Source organism: Hemiscyllium ocellatum, chromosome 22 (genome assembly GCF_020745735.1).
Source record: "Hemiscyllium ocellatum isolate sHemOce1 chromosome 22, sHemOce1.pat.X.cur, whole genome shotgun sequence".
Lineage (NCBI taxonomy): Eukaryota > Metazoa > Chordata > Chondrichthyes > Orectolobiformes > Hemiscylliidae > Hemiscyllium > Hemiscyllium ocellatum.
The window spans coordinates 9,156,187-9,173,723 of record NC_083422.1 but is presented as its reverse complement, the minus strand read 5'-3'; the positions used below and the strand labels follow the sequence as shown (position 1 = coordinate 9,173,723).

General features: G+C 46.8%; 1 protein-coding gene across 2 annotated transcripts in view; it reads right to left on the bottom strand.

Moving 5' to 3' along the window:
* The window catches only part of ank3b (ankyrin 3b), a 392,035-nt gene that overhangs the window by 184,543 nt on the left and 189,955 nt on the right, over positions 1 to 17,537 (bottom strand). For both annotated transcript variants that reach the window (XM_060841865.1, XM_060841864.1), the window contains exons 7-10: positions 12,220 to 12,318; positions 8,074 to 8,172; positions 3,814 to 3,912; positions 904 to 1,101 (exon numbers count right to left, since the gene is read on the bottom strand). In XM_060841865.1, coding sequence (XP_060697848.1) covers positions 904 to 1,101; positions 3,814 to 3,912; positions 8,074 to 8,172; positions 12,220 to 12,318 — 495 coding nt within the window. The remainder of the gene's footprint in view (positions 1 to 903; positions 1,102 to 3,813; positions 3,913 to 8,073; positions 8,173 to 12,219; positions 12,319 to 17,537) is intronic.

Genomic DNA, 17,537 nt, shown 5'->3' with positions numbered 1-17,537 from the left:
CCACGAGCTGTGGATGTTTCTGGAAAGACTGGACTTTGTTGTTTAAACTGCAGGCCATTTCAGAGGGTAACTAAGTGTCAACCACGGTGCTGTGCGGTCTGGAGTCACATCTAGGCCAGACCAGGTAAGGACAGCAGTGTCCTTCCCTGAAGGATTTTAGTGAACCAGATGGGTTTTCATCACAAGTAATTACAGTTTCACAGCCACAGTCACTCAGGCGAAGTTTGTATTCCAGAATTTTTCAAAATTAATTCCACCTATGGTGGATTTGGAAGTGCCTGGGTTTTCCTGGCATTTACCAAGGTTTCTGATGACCAGCTCAGGGATATCACCATGACAACACCATCTCCTTCTAAAACAATATAACTAGTTCTGAAGAAAATACTCATTGGCCTTGAAATGTTAACTTTGATTATCTTTTCATGGAGGGTGAAAGACCTGCTGATTTTCTCCAGCACTTAATATAACCACAGACATTATATACTATATCATGCTTCATATAACCATGGATAATATATACCATATCATGTTTCATATAACCATTTATATTATATGTTATATCATGTTTCATATAACCACAGATATTGAGTGAACAATGGTCAGGATATTTCTACCATCTTATCTTTTGCTCCCACCAGACTAGGTAGGTGAAAACATCGGTTTTCTGCTGTTAGAAACAGCGAGGAAGGAAGATTTGACAGTCACGATCCAAAGGAGAATCAGATAAATATGTAAAAAGGAAAGGTTTCTGAGGCTCAGGAGAAAGGGCTGGGGTTGTGGGGCTAATGGGATTGCTGTTTCAAAGATCCAGAACAGGCAGATGGGCCGACTGGTCTTTGTGAAGAAGGCTCCTTTCTGTGTGTAACAGGGGGTGTTCTGCGGTCAGGCACACAGACTACTCACCAGTGCTTTGGCATTGGGGTTGGCCTTCTTCTCGAGCAGGACCTTGGCAACCTTGTAATGGCCGCAGTGCGCGGCCACGTGCAGTGCTGTCAGATAGTCGTTGGTCACATCGTCAACAGGCACATCGTGGAGGAGGAGCAGCTTCACCGAATGCAGGTGGTCTCCTTGCGTGGCCATGTGCAGAGGGGACAACCCGTTCTGATGGAGAACAAACAGGAATACAAAGAAACTCACTCACTACATCCGTGTATTCCCCAGAATGTAGTGTTGGTCTGTGCCATCCTTTATGATGCATACAAACATTCTCCTCTTCCTCTAAGCCAGCCAACAAAACCACCACCTACTGCCTTTCTACCTCACCTCAGGACCCCTCACATGTATTTGTTGCCACAGTAACTCCACAAGGGGTCCACACGCCCAGCCCTCGATCAGACACTCCCCCTGGGCAGTCACACGCCCAAAGATCAAACCTCACTCCGAGGAACGTGTGAATGCTGTCTGCCCCAATATCTGCAAGTCAGGCTGCTTGACAAATGTAAATTCTCCAGTCACCCACTGCCACTGAACCGTCAGCTAATTTGATGGAAGAGCTGGCTGTGTAAATTAAAACCAGTCCAATGGAGTCAAGGGTAGTGACTGAATCCAGATGTGGACCAAGTGAGCATTCAGCATGACATTTGCTCCTCACTCTAGAGCGAAATGTGATCCCTTGACCCAAGACTGAGCTTTACATAGTGCAAAAAAAAATCAGAGCGTAGGAGACACACATCCTTAATTCACAGACACCTGAGAGTCGCAAAGAGACGGAAGCAATTAAACCAGGGAAAGAGCTGGAGTGCACGCAAAAAGGGAAATAACTGTATCAAATGTGCCTTCCTCCCTCAGTACTGGCACCCTCCTTATCTTTTCTGTCTGTTCTCTCTCCTGTCATCCTGGAAGTTTTGCTTTCAAATCGGGTGTTGCTTCCCCAGATACAGCATGGATCTGTCACCCAAGTCCATCTGTGAGCGCCAACAGTGAGAGTTGGCAGATCACTGCCATTGCGTTTCCAATGGACACTTGACACAAACCCATCCCAAAGCCTCAGTAAGATTGTGACTGGCTTTTATTTTTGGACCATTGTTGAGAAGTCCACTGGTTGTCAATGGGAAGCTACATGGTGAAACAAAGGAATTGTACCACTGGGGCCTTCCTGCCTGCTTTCTCCTCCCAAGCGGAGGATCATATTTTTTCGATCATCCTCCCATATGTAAGCAGTGCACACACAAACACACCCACTGACCACTAACCTGTAACAGAACCTCAGTGAATTCTCCCCTTGCTAATCCAAGGCATCAATATGTCCTCATTACCATCTCCTGGGGTCAACGGACGACATTGGATCAAGGCACCAGTTGACACTTCCTACCAGGGACCGTTAATATGTCACCAGCGTAAATAGAGGGACCTATCTATAAAAACTGGACATGACCTAAAGGGCAAACTATATCCGAATATACAAACAGGCACTAATCTAACAGGTATGTTATTAAGCTAACATCTTTTGGACGTACATTTTTACTTGGTTTCTCTTGGCAACGCACTGGAACAGGAGCTTCATGTCCATGTTCATATTATTGTTACTGCCATGCACGTTGGCACCCATTATCATCCTCACTCACTGCCCATCCCTTGCCATCCTGCCTTCCTCATACCTCCATTCTCTGTTTCCCACTCTGCTCCCCTCATTACTTCCCCTCCGCGTTCCCTCGACTTGCCTCTCACTTGTCACTCTGCCTCGCTGCTCTTCATCGGATTGCATCAGCTGGTGCCCTCATCACCATGCTCAGGGGGTCGGAGTAGCAGGGGGCATAGTGAGGGAAACAAGATGGGCACGGGGCAGGTGTCCAAAATGTTGTTCTTTTATGTAGGCAATTCCCAGCAGCATCACTAGCAGGGGCATCGTAGGCAAAGACATCGTAGGCATGGGCATCGTAGGCAGGGGCATCGTAGGCAGGGACATCGTATGCATGGATATCGTAGGCATGGGTATCGTAGGCATGGATATCGTAGGCACTGGCATCGTAGGCAGTGGCAATGTAGGCAGGGACATCGTAGGCACGGGCATCGTAGGCACGGACATCGTAGGCAGGGGCATCGTAGGCAGGGGCATCGTAGGCATGGGCATTGTAGGCAGGAGCATCGTAGGCAGGGACATCGTAGGCAGGGGCATCGTAGGCAGGGGCATCGTAGGCAGGGGCATTGTAGGCAGGAGCATCATGGGTAGAAGTATCGTAGGCAGGAACGTCACGGGCGCTGCAAGCCTATGTACTTCCTTTGCTGCAAATACAGTGTAAAGTTCAACAGGAAAACAGTGGGAGCAGGGTCTTACTCTTTCCTGTACAGAACTGTGCCTTAACTTTGTGATACAGGCAATCTGGGACACTTGGCGTGGAGGATCCTGGGCTTTGCATGCCAACTTCAGTAAGATTACAGCAGGGTTTGGGCCCACAGTTGGTAAGTTTTGGCATTGGAATGCTTTTTGGCTTTGGAAGGCTTCTCCAGGAAACATTGAAAATAGGAACAAGCATAGGCCATTCAGCCCTTCAAGCTGGTCCGTCATTCGATGTGATCAATCATCCAACTTAATACCCTGTGTTCTGATTTCTCCCCATATCCTTTGATCTCTTTTGCTCTAAGAACTACAATCAGATTGGCATCACCTGATCAGAGTATACCATACCTAATAGTGTACACAGGGATCAGTGACCTGGAGGAAGCTAGAACAACATTCACCAGTATCACTTGCCGTTTATTCTGTTCCAGATAAGGCAACACTGCATTACACAGTTTCAATCACTATTTCAAGACGTGACCTGAAGCAAAGAAAACCCGACACCTTGCTTCAGACCCATTGTTTGAGTGAAATACCTTTGTCTTGGAAAGAATTGGAGCTCCACGATCGAGTAACATTTCCACCACCTGCTCATGCCCGCTCCTTGCTGCACAGTGGAGGGGGGTCAGGCCATCCTGGCAGAATAAAAAAGGAAGCCATTTTGTCAGGTTTCGTGTCAGTACTTTGTCGCTTTAACCTCCACCCCCGGGTTCCAACATGCACTGGCTGGAAAGAAAGCTGCAAGGTAATTAGCTCCTCCTTTCTGTTACTTCTTTGCTTTTCCCTTCAGATACTGAAAAGGGGACAGATAACCTGACAAAGCAGCTCACTCACCAGCAGTTCTCCAAATATTATGTGTAACTAATGCAAAGCCACCCATTAGACTGTCTGCGAGTATTACAGATCACATCCAGCATCGTTAATGGTTGCATTGTTTAAGAAAACATGGAGACTAGCCCACTCTGAATAAAGATGCTGTTTATTTTTGTGGCAAGATTATTTTGATTTGAATGGGCTGCTTCTTCTTGTTGTATACTTGTTATATAATCGAGCAAACAAATCAATAGAGTTTGTAAGATGTATTTCACAATCTCAGGGTACCCCCTTGCAGCCAGATCTTACCTGAAAGTCACTGCTGGAATGTACGAAAAGGAAACCCACTTAGGCTTCCACACAACGATGTAATAAATCTGCTTGTTTAGCTGAGAAGCCTTGACTAACAAATCTGTTCCTCCAGAAAGAGGGTCAACAGATTTCTTTGCATGCAGCTGCAATGGCGGTTTATGTGTGTGTATATGTGAGGTGGGGGGTGGTGGGAGGTGGGGGTTTGGGATTTTGCCTCTGTTCTGTCCCAAGCACAGCCTTCTAAATCAGAGGCAAGGACACTCACTCACTGAGCTGCAGACGACGCTATTCAGGACAAAGAGACAGGTTCCACCATCTCACTCCTGCTGACCATATTTGAGAACTGGCATTCAACATCAAGTGAACATTTGCCATGCCACGTGCATTTCCTGGTGTGTAGAGGTCGCACCAAGAGAATCCTGGGCCTAAGCTCTCAAACTGTCTCTCTAAGCCTCTTGGCCCTCCTTTAAGACATTCCTCAAAATTCACCTCATTGTCCACACTCTTGTTTACCTGTGCTAACATCACCCTATATACTTGATCAAACTTTGTTTCATAACTGATCTCTGAAACACTTTGGACCGTATTAAAATGTTAATGGCCAGATATAAATGCAAGTTGTTGGGTGAGCAGAGGCATGGATTCCCTCACTGCCAGCCACACCTCAATGTATAAAGGACACAAAACTGTGCCTTCAGTATTGGCCATACATCTCCTGGAGTCCGTTTGGGGAGGGTGGAGAACAAAGGAGGTTTGGGCTCTATGTACAACTGATTTTCCAACAAGCCCCGCTCTTGACTGTAGAACTATTTAATTACAAAGGACAGAATGTTCCAGGAAAGATAGGTATCAGAGCTAGAAATGCACATCACCTTAAGGGGGGGGGGTGGAGTGTGGGGGGTGGTTGGGTCAACCAGATCTATCCCAGTGTTCCTTGAGAGAAGTTGACACTTATTTGACTTTGTATTAAGAGCTGGGTTTTTGAAGTTCATGGGTGTGAGAGGTTGCACTACCTTTTCAGTTATTTGAAAGTATTTTATTGTTCTTATGATTACACTTCAGCCACCATGCTCCTGGTGTTTGTGTGCCCAGTGCAGTTAGGGCTGGCCAGATTCAGGGACCTCCTGCTGGGCATGCTGTCAGTACTGGATGAAGCTGCCACTAATACATCCAGGCAGTGGGCCATGGAGGAAATCACAGTAAGCTGCCAAAGACTTTCAGAGGCTGTGTGGGGCTTTGTGGTAAGTCACAATCCCCAACTACCTGCCCCTTGTTCGTGATTACTATCTGTGCTCAAATCTCTCAGACCAGTGATTGGTCATTGGGTTTAACAGGGAACCCAGCGCTGGTACAGACCAGTGATTGGTCATTGGGTTTAACAGGGAACCCAGTGCTGGTACAGACCAGTGATTGGTCATTGGTTTTTACACGGAACCCAGTGCTGGTACAGACCAGTGATTGGTCATTGGTATTAACACAGAACCCAGTGCTGGTACAGACCAGTGATTGGTCATTGGGTTTAACAGGGAACCCAGTGCTGGTACTGATCAAGGATTGGTCACTGAGTTTAACAGGGAACCCAGTGCTGGTACTGATGAATGATTGGCCACTGCGTTTAGCCAGGACCCCAGTGCTGGTACAGACCAGTGATTGCTCACTGGGTTTAACCAGGATCCCAATGCTTGTACTGACCAGTGATTGGCCACTGGGTTTAACAGAGAGCCCAGTGCTGGTAGTGATTAATGATTGGTCACTGAGTTTAAGCAGGATTCTGGATTAGTGGTGCTGGCAGAGCACAGCAGTTCAGGCAGCATCCAAACAGCAGTGAAATCGACATTTCGGACAAAAACCCTTCATCAGGAATAAGGGCAGAGAGCCTGAAGCGTGGAGAGATAAGCTAGAGGAGGGTGGCGGTGGGGAGAAAGTAGCATAGAGTACAATAGGTGAGTGGGGGAGGGGATGAAGGTGATAGGTCAGGGAGGAGAGGGTGGAGTGGATAGGTGGAAAAGGAGATAGGCAGGTAGGACAAGTCATGGGAACAGTGCTGAGCTGGAAGTTTGGAACTAGGGTGAGGTGGGGGAAGGGGAAATGAGGAAACTGTTGAAGTCCACATTGATGCCCTGGGGTTGAAGTGTTCCGAGGCGGAAAATGAGGCGTTCTTCCTCCAGGCGTCTGGTGGTGAGGGAGCGGCGGTGAAGGAGGCCCAGGACCTCCATGTCCTCGGCAGAGTGGGAGGGGGAATTGAAATGTTGGGTCATGGGGCGGTGTGGTTGATTGATGCGGGTGTCCAGGAGGTGTTCCCTAAAGCGCTCTGCTAGGAGGCGCCCAGTCTCCCCAATGTAGGGGAGACCGCATCGGGAGCAACGGATACAATAAATGACATTAGTGGATGTGCAGGTAAACTTTGATGGATGTGGAAGGGTCCTTTAGGGCCTTGGATAGAGGTGAGGGAGGAGGTGTGGGCGCAGGTTTTACAGTTCCTGTGGTGGCAGGGGAAGGTGCCAGGATGGGAGGGTGGGTTGTAGGGGTGCGTGGACCTGACCAGGTACTCACGGAGGGAACAGTCTTTGCGGAAGGCGGAAAGGGATGGGGAGGGAAATATATCCCTGGTGGTGGGGTCTTTTTGGAGGTGGCGGAAATGTCGGCGGATGATTTGGTTTATGCGAAAATTGGTAGGGTGGAAGGTGAGCACCAGGGGCGTTCTGTCCTTGTTACGGTTAGAGGGGTGGGGTCTGAGGGCGGAGGTACGGGATGTGGACGAGATGCATTGGAGGGCATCTTTAACCACATGGGAAGGGATATTGCGGTCTCTAAAGAAGGAGGCCATCTGGCGTGTTCTGCGGTGGAACTGGTCCTCCTGGGAGCAGATACGGCGGAGGCGGAGGAATTGGGAATATGGGATGGCATTTTTGCAAGAGGTAGGGTGGGAAGAGGTGTAATCCAGGTAGCTGTGGGGGTCAGTGGGTTTGTAAAAAATGTCAGTGTCAAGTCGATCGTCATTAATGGAGATGGAGAGGTCCAGGAAGGGGAGGGAGGTGTCAGAGATGGTCCAGGTAAATTTAAGGTCAGGGTGGAATGTGTTGGTGAAGTTGATGAATTGCTTAACCTCCTCGCGGGAGCACGAGATGGTGCCAATGCAGTCATCAATGTAGCGGAGGAAGAGGTGGGAGTGGTGCCAGTGTAATTACGGAAGATCAACTGTTCTACATAGCTGACAAAGAGACAAGCATAGCTGGGGCTCATACGTGTGCCCATGGCTACCCCAGTACTGGTACTGACCAGTGATTGGTCACTGGGTTTAACAGAGACCCCAGTGCTGGTAGTGATTAATGATTGGTCACTGGGTTTAAGCAGGACCCTAGTGCTGGTACTGACCAGTGATTGGTCACTGGGTTTAACAGAGACCCCAGTGCTGGTAGTGATTAATGATTGGTCACTGGGTTTAAGCAGGACCCCAGTGCTGGTACTGACCAGTGATAGGTCATTGGGTTTAGTTGCCAGTGGAGAACCACTGCGGCTGATTTTTTTTTAAAGAGAATCATGACGGTGAATCAAGTGAGTCCTAAACACATTCACAATTTATTTGTCTCTGTTAAGCTTTCAAAAATGTATACTCACTGCTCTCTATGAGGGTCGGTTGTGGAAACCGCTGTTGGGAGTTGCCGACTTACCCTCGTCTTGGCTTCAATTTGGGATCCTCTGTCCAGAAGCAGTTTGACCATGTTGGCATTCCCTCTCTTCGAGGCCACATGAAGTGGAGTGATGTCATTCTGAGGGGGAGAATAACCTTTCAATGAGGATGGCATGTCAGTGTAACAAAGTGACCAATACCAGAAACGCAGCCCACATTGGAACAATAACACACTTCCACATAGTGTGCAGCCTGCACAGAATTCACATACTCTTACAACATTCATACAGTGGTCATTTAATCTGCCCAATCATGAAGACAACAGCAAAAACTTCAGTCAAAATGTTCTTGACAAGACCATAAAAACCTAAAAAAAAACCATGGACGCTGTAAATCAGTAACAGAAGCAGAAATTGCTGGAAAAAACTCAGCAGGTCTAGCAGCATCTGTGGAGAGAAATCAGAGTTAACGTTTTGGGTGACCAGAAATGCAGACGCTGCCAGACCTGCTGAGCTTTTCTGGTAATTTCTGTTTTATTATTGGCAATTCCTTGTTCAGTTCTCCAATTTCCTGAAGCTATGTGTATTCATACGTGGAATAATTAGTAATGACCATACATTTACAATGAGCTCTCAATTCATTTGTACAAATCGTTCAAATTTAAAGTTATCTTCTCTTGCTGTGGATTCTGGGAATTGTTTCATTTTAAGCTCCCTATCAAATCCCTTAAGCATCCTTAACCCCCCAGTGAGACCTTCTGTTTTTTGGGGAATGCACGCTATGTCAACAGAATCAGATGCTGGTGTAGTAGTCAGGTCATTGAACCAGAGGTGTTCTGGGACACAGGTTCGAGTCCCATCACACTCAACTCATGAAATTTTAACGCAACATACAAATTCTGGAATTGAAAATTAAGCTCGGAAACAGTCATACCACAAGATGGTTATTGAAGAGAAACATCGCTTTCACAAATCCCCTTTGGTCCAAGAGCCTAGAGACCTCCGGAAAGCAGAAATGATTGGATGAGAAAGAATCTCGGAAACCCCTCTTTTATCTGTTGGGTTGCTTCCTTCACAGAGACCTCAACTTCCTGAGGTGAACAGGAGCGTAGTGACTGGAGCGAGGGGGCAAATTCATCTTCAGTCCTTTAGTTCAAGGACGATAAATACCCCATTCACTGAGGCTTTAAGTCTGTCCTTGTTCCAATTCCTGACTGCCCCCAGGATATAATGGGTAGTGTTGGGGTGGGCAGCTCAGTACCACGGGATATAAAATCTGTCACACTCTCTCCTTGTGCCCTTTAGCACGTGCGCAATTCAACCATGGGGATCTTGTATCATTCCACCTTGAGGTTTTTTGAGCTGTCATTACCTTTGCAAAGGTACAAGTTGGAAGGTGCACATTCAAAGTCTAAAAATGCTGCATGTTTTCTTTCAAAAATAAAAATGATTAAAGTTGTTTTTGGCAACAGAGGCCTTGAAACTGTCAAGATTATTGTGAAAACCCAACTGGAACACAGACATCCTTCTGGTTGGGTCTGCCTGGCTTGGTTATATATTATTCTGATCACACATCAGCGTGGCTGACCCTTAAGCAAACACAGGGAATACAGGAGAAACTCAGCAGGTCTGCAGAGAGAGAAACAGAGTTCACATTTCAAGTCCCCGTAGGTCTCTTCTTCAGAACTGAGTTGTATCAAAACTGCATCTAATGGTTCACGGAGGCAGCTCACTTTCTCAAGAGCAATGGATAAACAAATTACGGGCAATAAATGTGTTGGAATTCCTACAACTGAATAAGGACAAGTGCTTTCTTCAATCAATATTGCATTTGATTCTCTCATCTGACCCACGCCCAGTAGTAGGATGGTCCAATAAATCACCTGACCTACATGACCAAACAGTCAGGGCCAGGGTGTACCTGCACACCAACAGTGTCAAGAGATCAGAGGTGTGGCCCTGTCAAGAAAATGGACCCCTGACCATTCCTCTAACTCAACTGTGCATTTTTGACAGGAACATTGTGGTTGGAGGATGAAGGTAGGATTATTTCAACCAATGAACTGGTGGAGAGTACTTCCTCGAAAGCAACACTTCAGGAGCAGAGAGAACTTGTTTTTAGTAGATCCAGATAGGAGGCATGGAACCTCAGTCCCTCCTGTTCTTATCTGTCAGCCAGGACTTCCTGATTGGACCAGGTTAACAGCCCCAATCAGGGAACTCACACACTATACCTGGATGACCTCGTTACAATCACTACAGCTCAATTGGGGTGAACAGTCTCATTTTGAGCCTAACAATTTGGTGATTCTCTGTGATTATCCAACATTCAAAATGGCCACTGCATTTGGGTGTGATGTCAGGCCACAGGGTGCACCAGCATCCCGCACGCACCAATGTCATCATCATCAGGACACATGCTCCTCTTGAGGGGTCTGGGGGAGCTGAGGTTCTGACAGGAGCAGAGAGGACCAGAACTTGGTTACTCTGCAGGAAGCAGCTTCCATCTTGATCAGGGGCAGGGGCAGGGCCAGGAAGGCAGGGGAGGGGCCCTGCCAGGATGAGGCAGCCATTGGGGCACTGGGAGAGATGGGGAAGGAAAGAGAGAGAGAGACTCACACACTTCAAAGGCCCCTTTGCTGTGCTGGGGCCTTGGCTTTACATCCTGTAGCTCGATCTCTCACCGACCATCACCTGAGATTGGTGCCAGTTTTCTCTCTGCCCCACGCAGAGGTGGCAATTGAGGGATGGTTTTTAAGAAAACAACAGCACACGCTGACTCAGATGCTATTCTAATAACCAGTAGGTTTTCTCCATGATTGGTCCCTGGAAATTAATCTTCATTTCCTGGAGAATACAGGGAAATCCCATAGACCCAAAGTCATCATCTCCTTCCAACAACTGAACACACAGCACATCATGTCTCTGATTAATCAAATACCGTATCCCTCAACACTCAAGTGATTCACAGTGGCTACTGAGTAGATTTACCTTGTTCCACCAAATTATCTGTCACACTTTTGCTACACACTGTCAATTGCTTTGTGGACATTTCCAATTCAATGACATCTGTCAGGGTAGTGGCAGACTCTGGCCATGAGGTGGAGTGCTTTTCAGAAACATTGCATCCAATCCTCTTGATGTACTTTACACACACACACACACACACACACACACACGCATTTATCATCAGGCCATAGAGTGCACACACACACATACATGCATCATAGAATCACACAGCATGGAGACAGGCTATTCAGTCTAACCAATCCATGCTGACCATAATCCCAAACTAAACTAGTCCCACCTACCTGCACTTGGCCCACATCCCACTAATGGATTAGTGGTGCTGGAAGAGCACAGCAGTTCAGGCAGCATCCGAGGAGCAGTAAAATCGACGTTTCGGGCAAAAAGCCCTACCATATTCCACTAAACCTTTCCTATTCATGTACTTATCCAAATGTCTTTTAAAAGTTGAAACTGTACCCACATTCACCACTTCCTCAGGAAGTTCATTCCCACATACGAACCACTGCATAAAAAGCGTTTGCCTCTCCTGTCCTTTTTAAATCATTCTCCTCTCAGTTTAACAATAAGCACCCTAGTTTTGAACTCCCCCATCCTCGGGAAAAGGCACCTACCATTACCTCAATTTACACCTCTCATTATCTTATAAACTTCTAATTGGTCACATTTCAATCTCCTACACTCCAGTGACTAGCGCCCCAGCCTTTCCAGCTCTTCTTTATAACTCAAGCCTTCCAGTAACATCCTGGTAAATCTCATCTGAACCCTCTCCACCTTAATAATATCCTTCCTATAACAGGGTGGCCAGAAATGGACACTGTATTCCAGAAGAGGCCACACCAATGTCCTGTACAACCTCAATATGACTTCCCAGCTTCTATACTCAAAGGACTGAGCAATGAAGGCAAATGTGCCAAATCCCTTTCTAACCTGCGTAAAGAAAAATGATGTTAATCAACTGACAGTGAGCAACACCACAGTCACTGCACCAGCATTAAGGAAATGATATTGTGTCACACCACATGTCACTCAGGTACAAGTTAGAACAAACGCATTAATTCTTCAGCTTGAGATTTGCAGGGGAGAGGGATAAATACGAAGAACGTGCAGCAGAAACATAATGCAATTGGAAGATGTTAGATGATAACTTGAGACCTTACCCTGGCTGTGAAATCCACAGCAGCACCTCGATTCAGTAACAGGGTGGCAATGTTGATATTCCCATAGTGAGCAGCTATATGGAGCGGGGTAAAACCACTCTGAAAGAAAGAAAAGATTTTGAGCTTTTTGTCCTTGTCCATATTGTCGCAGGTCAACCTCAAAAGGCACTTCATTTCACCCAAAGCTTCTCAGCGGTTGCTGGTTAGTTGAGGCTTTGCACTTAACCCCAAGAGAAATGAAGACAACTCTCTGCAACATGCCACATCCACAACATCTCACACCCAGGGCATCCAGGCTTCCTACCGCTACACGCAGTCACTGGGGCTTTGCACTGACTCGGCTGAGTCAGCGTGCTCGAGATCCCGAGCCTGAAGGACACCTGCACTGTTAAGATAGGATGAGCACCAAGTCTAAACCGGGGACACACATCCATAGGGATTCTCCACATCTCCCCGCGGCAGCATGGGGGTGGTGCTGTGGTGATCATGTAACTGGAACTAACAAGGCAAAAGTGAGGACTGCAGATGCTGGAGATCAGAGTCCAGCTTAGAGTGGTGCTGGAAAAGCACAGCAGGTCAGGCAGCATCCGAGGAGCAGGAAATCGATGTTTCGGGAGGAGCCATTCATCAGGAATAAGCCTCATTCCCATGAAGGGCTTTTGCCTGAAACATTAATTTTCCTGCTCCTTGGACGCTGCCTGACCTGCTGTGCTTTTCCAGCACCACTCTAAGCTTGACTGTAAGAATCCGACAATCAAGGTTCAAATCCCAAGATGCAGCTGCTGGGATTTAATGTCAATGATTTTAAAAATATCGGAATGTAAAGCTAGTTATAGTGTGGCTAACCTTGAAACTTGTCATCAACTATTACAGGATCCCTCTGGTGTGGAAGCAGGCCATCTGGCCCAACAAGTCCACGCTGACTTTCTGAACAGCATCCCACCCAGACCCACTGCATTACTCTATCTCTGCATTTCCCACGGCTAATCCACCCAGTTTGCACATCCCTGGACTGTGGGAGGAAACCGGAGCACCCAGCGGAAAACCACGCAGACACGGGGGGAGTGTGCGATCTCCGCACGGACAGTCACCCGAGGCTGGAAATTGAACCCAGGTTCCTGGAGCTATGAGGCAGCAGTGCTAACCACTGAGCCACCGTGCCATCCCAAAGTTGTCCTTGTTGTTGGGGAGGCAGTGCTGCACTGGTGATGTCATTGCAATAAAAATCTTAATCCTCTGGGGACATAGCTTTGAATCCCACTATGGCAAACAATGAGACTTGGGGATTCAATGAGGCTAACCTAATGGTGACAGTAGATCATCATAAAAAACTGCCAGGGAAGGAAATCTGCCATCCTTACCCGGTCCTGGCCTATATGTGAAACATGTAAATATTTATTAAATATTCCAAAAGATATTCTGATATAACAGCAGTTGTTCCAGTGGTACCAACATCCCATGAATGTATATTGAAAGACTTTGCAAACCTCCCAACCACAGCAGTGGTCTGTGTGTGTGTTCGATAACGAGCTATCACTGGGTAAGAGGGTTACACACAGCGGGCTAGATATAAGCAGCCTTTGTTTTTGACGTAGGTTTAAAAGGATCTCTGAAAATCTTCGACAGCGACAGGCCCCTCTGCATGTACACAGGACAATTAACTCAGCCACCCCCTCCCCCAAGACTAAAAGGAATGCTAGTAAAAGAGTCTTTCTGCAAACTGAGCTACAGAATGCATCTCCTCATTTCCATTCAGTTCCACACACTGGAATTCTCAAAGGGAATCACCCATGAATCCCAACACACTGCTCTAATTATATTCTAATTCAGTGTCAGCTTCTTGTTTTTACATCCTTTCAAAGAAAAATCAGAGTTACATGACCGGATTTTACAAAATAACTAATTGACCCTCAAAATCTTGGCCTGTGACTCGACTTGTAAATGAGCATTTTCAGGATGGAAACCATAAGAAACAGGGACTGGAGCAGGCCATTCGGCCCCTTGAGGCTGCTCTGCCATTCTATAAGATCATGGCTGATTCGACATTCCTCACGTCCACTTTCCTGCCCTTTCCCATAACCCTTGATTCACCGACTGATCTAACTATCGCAGCCCGCAACATACACAAAGACACTGTCCTCACAGCTCTCGGTGGCAAGGAGTTGCAAAGACTCTCAACCCTCTGAGAGAAGGAATCTCTCCTCATCTCAGTCTTAAACTGGCATCCCTTTATTCTGAGACTCTAACCTCAGGTCCTCGACTCTCCCATGAGGGGAAATATCATTTCAGCATTTATCCAGTTGAGATCACCTCTCATTCTTCTAAACTTCAGGGAGGAGCATCCCCAAACTCTTTAAGCTTTGCTCATTAAGACAATCCCTTCATACCCTGCGATCATCCTAACCAGCCTTCTCTGAACTGCCTCCAATGAAATAAAATCTCTCCTTTAAGAAGGGGACCAACACTGCTCAGTGTATTCCTGATGTGGTTGCACCTCTTAAATATTCCAAAAGATATTCCAATAAAACAGCAGTTGTTCCAGTGGTACCAACATCCCATGAATGTATATTGAAAAACTTTGCAAACCTCCCAACCACAGCAGTGGTCTGTGTGTATGTTCGATAACGAGCTACCGCAGCCCAGTTACAGTAACTCCTCCCCACTCTCATACTCCAACCCCCTTGAAATAAAGGCCAACATTCCATTACCCTTCCCGATTCCCTGCTGTACCTGGGTGTTAGCTTTCTGTGCTTTGTGCACAAGTCACTCCCATGTCCCTTTGTGTTACAGCTCTCTGCAGTTTCTCTCTGTTTAAATAATACATCACAATCTTGAAGTTGACCCAAATTAAAGTGGGGAGAGATGTATAACAGGCAGCTCAAGTTATATCATCCAAAGTGAAGACTGTCCTCCCTAACACTAAATCCCATCGCCATATCTGCTACAAATAGGCCACCCAATTGAAAAGGACCTCTGGAAATGAACTAGGCATGAGACTTGTACTCTAACTGACTCAGCTACCGTGATCGCTAAATCCATCACCCAGAGTCTGGCTGGTCCTGGAGCATTATCAGTGAAAGGTTTTGAGTGATAATTCAACCTGTTGGCTCAGTGTGTCCATGCTGTGGCTTACAGCCAGTTTGGTTAGCTTATACTGGGAGCTCCTTGAAGGCGAGACTGACCCTTGCATTAATTGCAATGTCACGGAGACACAAGTGACTGCATCTTTGATCCTGAAAGCGTGGATTATATAATGTGCATGGAACGAGGATTGGGACTCACTCGACTGATCTTAAAGTCAAACCACACATTTTAAATGCATCACTTGCCCATGAGACCAAGCGTGCTTAAAGGGTCAAGGCCATCCCAATGGGCCATTTGGACAATGTGACACACAGTTCACTGTTGTTGAAGCTCATTCCCATTAAAAACTGTCTGCACAATACAGAATGCGGCAGATGTTAGCCAGTTATTAACCTGTTCCATGGGATGCCATGGTGAAAACAGCCTGAATTACCCTCAGTTGTGATCTGCTGTTTGCCCAGCCAGAAACATGGGACAGCGCGTACCCTTTAAGAGAGTGGCACGAGAAAAGGGTGAAGACCCGAGTGACTCAAGAGCAGACATGCTTGATCAGGAGTATCCGCGGACGCTGAAGTGAAAGGTATTTGGATCACTAGGCCCGACCACCCATTTCTAAGCAATTCTCAACACTGACTGTCCTGATGCATTTGGATGTGGTCACACTTGGCAGGTAGTTCATCTCCATCACCGTACAGTGTTAGACAGGGCTCATCACCTCACAGGGTGGGGGAGTCGGGGGAGGGGGGTGGGGTGTTGGTCAAGTGATTCAGAGCATGCAACTACGACCTTGGCGCCCCCACACTACTGGAGGAACTGGGTGCATGTGCAGAAAATGTTCAGCGAGTTTCATAGCCATGCTTACTGTGGAGGGAGAAGGGGAGGGAGGTGGGTACAATAGACTGAGTTTAAGAGATGTGTCTGTGTCTTTTTTTCTAAGGCTCTTGGAAGCCCATCTTTGCTGACACTTGCAGGATAAGTGTCATGCAGCAGCCTGAGATGTCAATCCCGGATGCACACTCGATCAGGGCTCTCTGCAGTTCTTGGGAACATTAATCATAATCGCGTCTCGCAACAGGCCCAGTTGGCTCTTCCACAGATGACTTTCTGATCAAAGTCAATTCGCAATGGCACGTTTTGGCATCTTTCAAACCAACAAAACGAGGAGGAACTCGAGCTTCTGTACCCAAAACGCCCAGATCCAACTGCAGAAAGCCCTGCGTGCTTTTCTTTTGATCTATTTCTCCGGATTTGGACATGCTACATTAGCCGTTAAACTCTTCAAATCAAAGAATTAAAGCGTAGCCAGAAAAGGAAGAGAGGGATGAAGCAGCAGCAGCACAGAAGATTATGAGTGACTTGGCATATAACATATATACCTCTGTGGTCCTATTCACCATCATCTACGATAGCACATCAGGCAGAGAAAGAGAAGGAAAGAGAAATGAAGGATTAGTTCACCGACGGGTGAGGCGGTTCGTAAAGCCCTGGGATGACAAAAATGAAAAGAAAGCAGTGATCCAAGCAAAAATGGGAAGAACAGGCAGCAACACAATAAAGGAGAGGAGGGAGAAAACAAAACAAAAATGGGGTGGAAGGGAAGGCACCTGAAAGGGGAAGAGGTTCCTTGCACAGCAAACTTTATATTGTCTGCTCTACTCTCTCAAATCAAAATATGTGAAGACAGTTTTGTCATTTTTTGGAAGAGAAATAATCACAGATTCCTGTCAAACAATGAGTTTGAGAAGGTTTACTTCACTGAGCCTCACTATAGGGTTGCCAACTCTGGTTGGACACATTCCTGGAGATGTGACAACCTAACGTCCTGCCTCCCACAGCCCCACCCCCTTGCAGTTCATGTCAGTCATCACTAAACACAGCCACCTTGACAGTACAATGCCTTCCCAAGCCCATCGGAAACATTAGCCAATTAGGTGGTTGGAATTCTGCCACAAGCAAATTATTTAACGACGTGATTAGTTCCCCCCTGGGTAAATCCCAGCAGAATCCTGGGGTTAACTTGCAATTCCTGAACTCTCCAGTTCAGTCCTGGAGGATTGGCAACCCTACCCAGAGGGAACCCAACAACCAAAGAAAAAGACAAATCATGAAAGAAACAAAACCTTTTCTTGTGTTTGCAGAGGTACCTCTGATTGTGCTTCCTCAGTGGACAATGCAAATGTGTGGGGGTTAGAGGTTAGAGAAGGAACTCAGGGGTTACAGAGAGTGTTATGGGT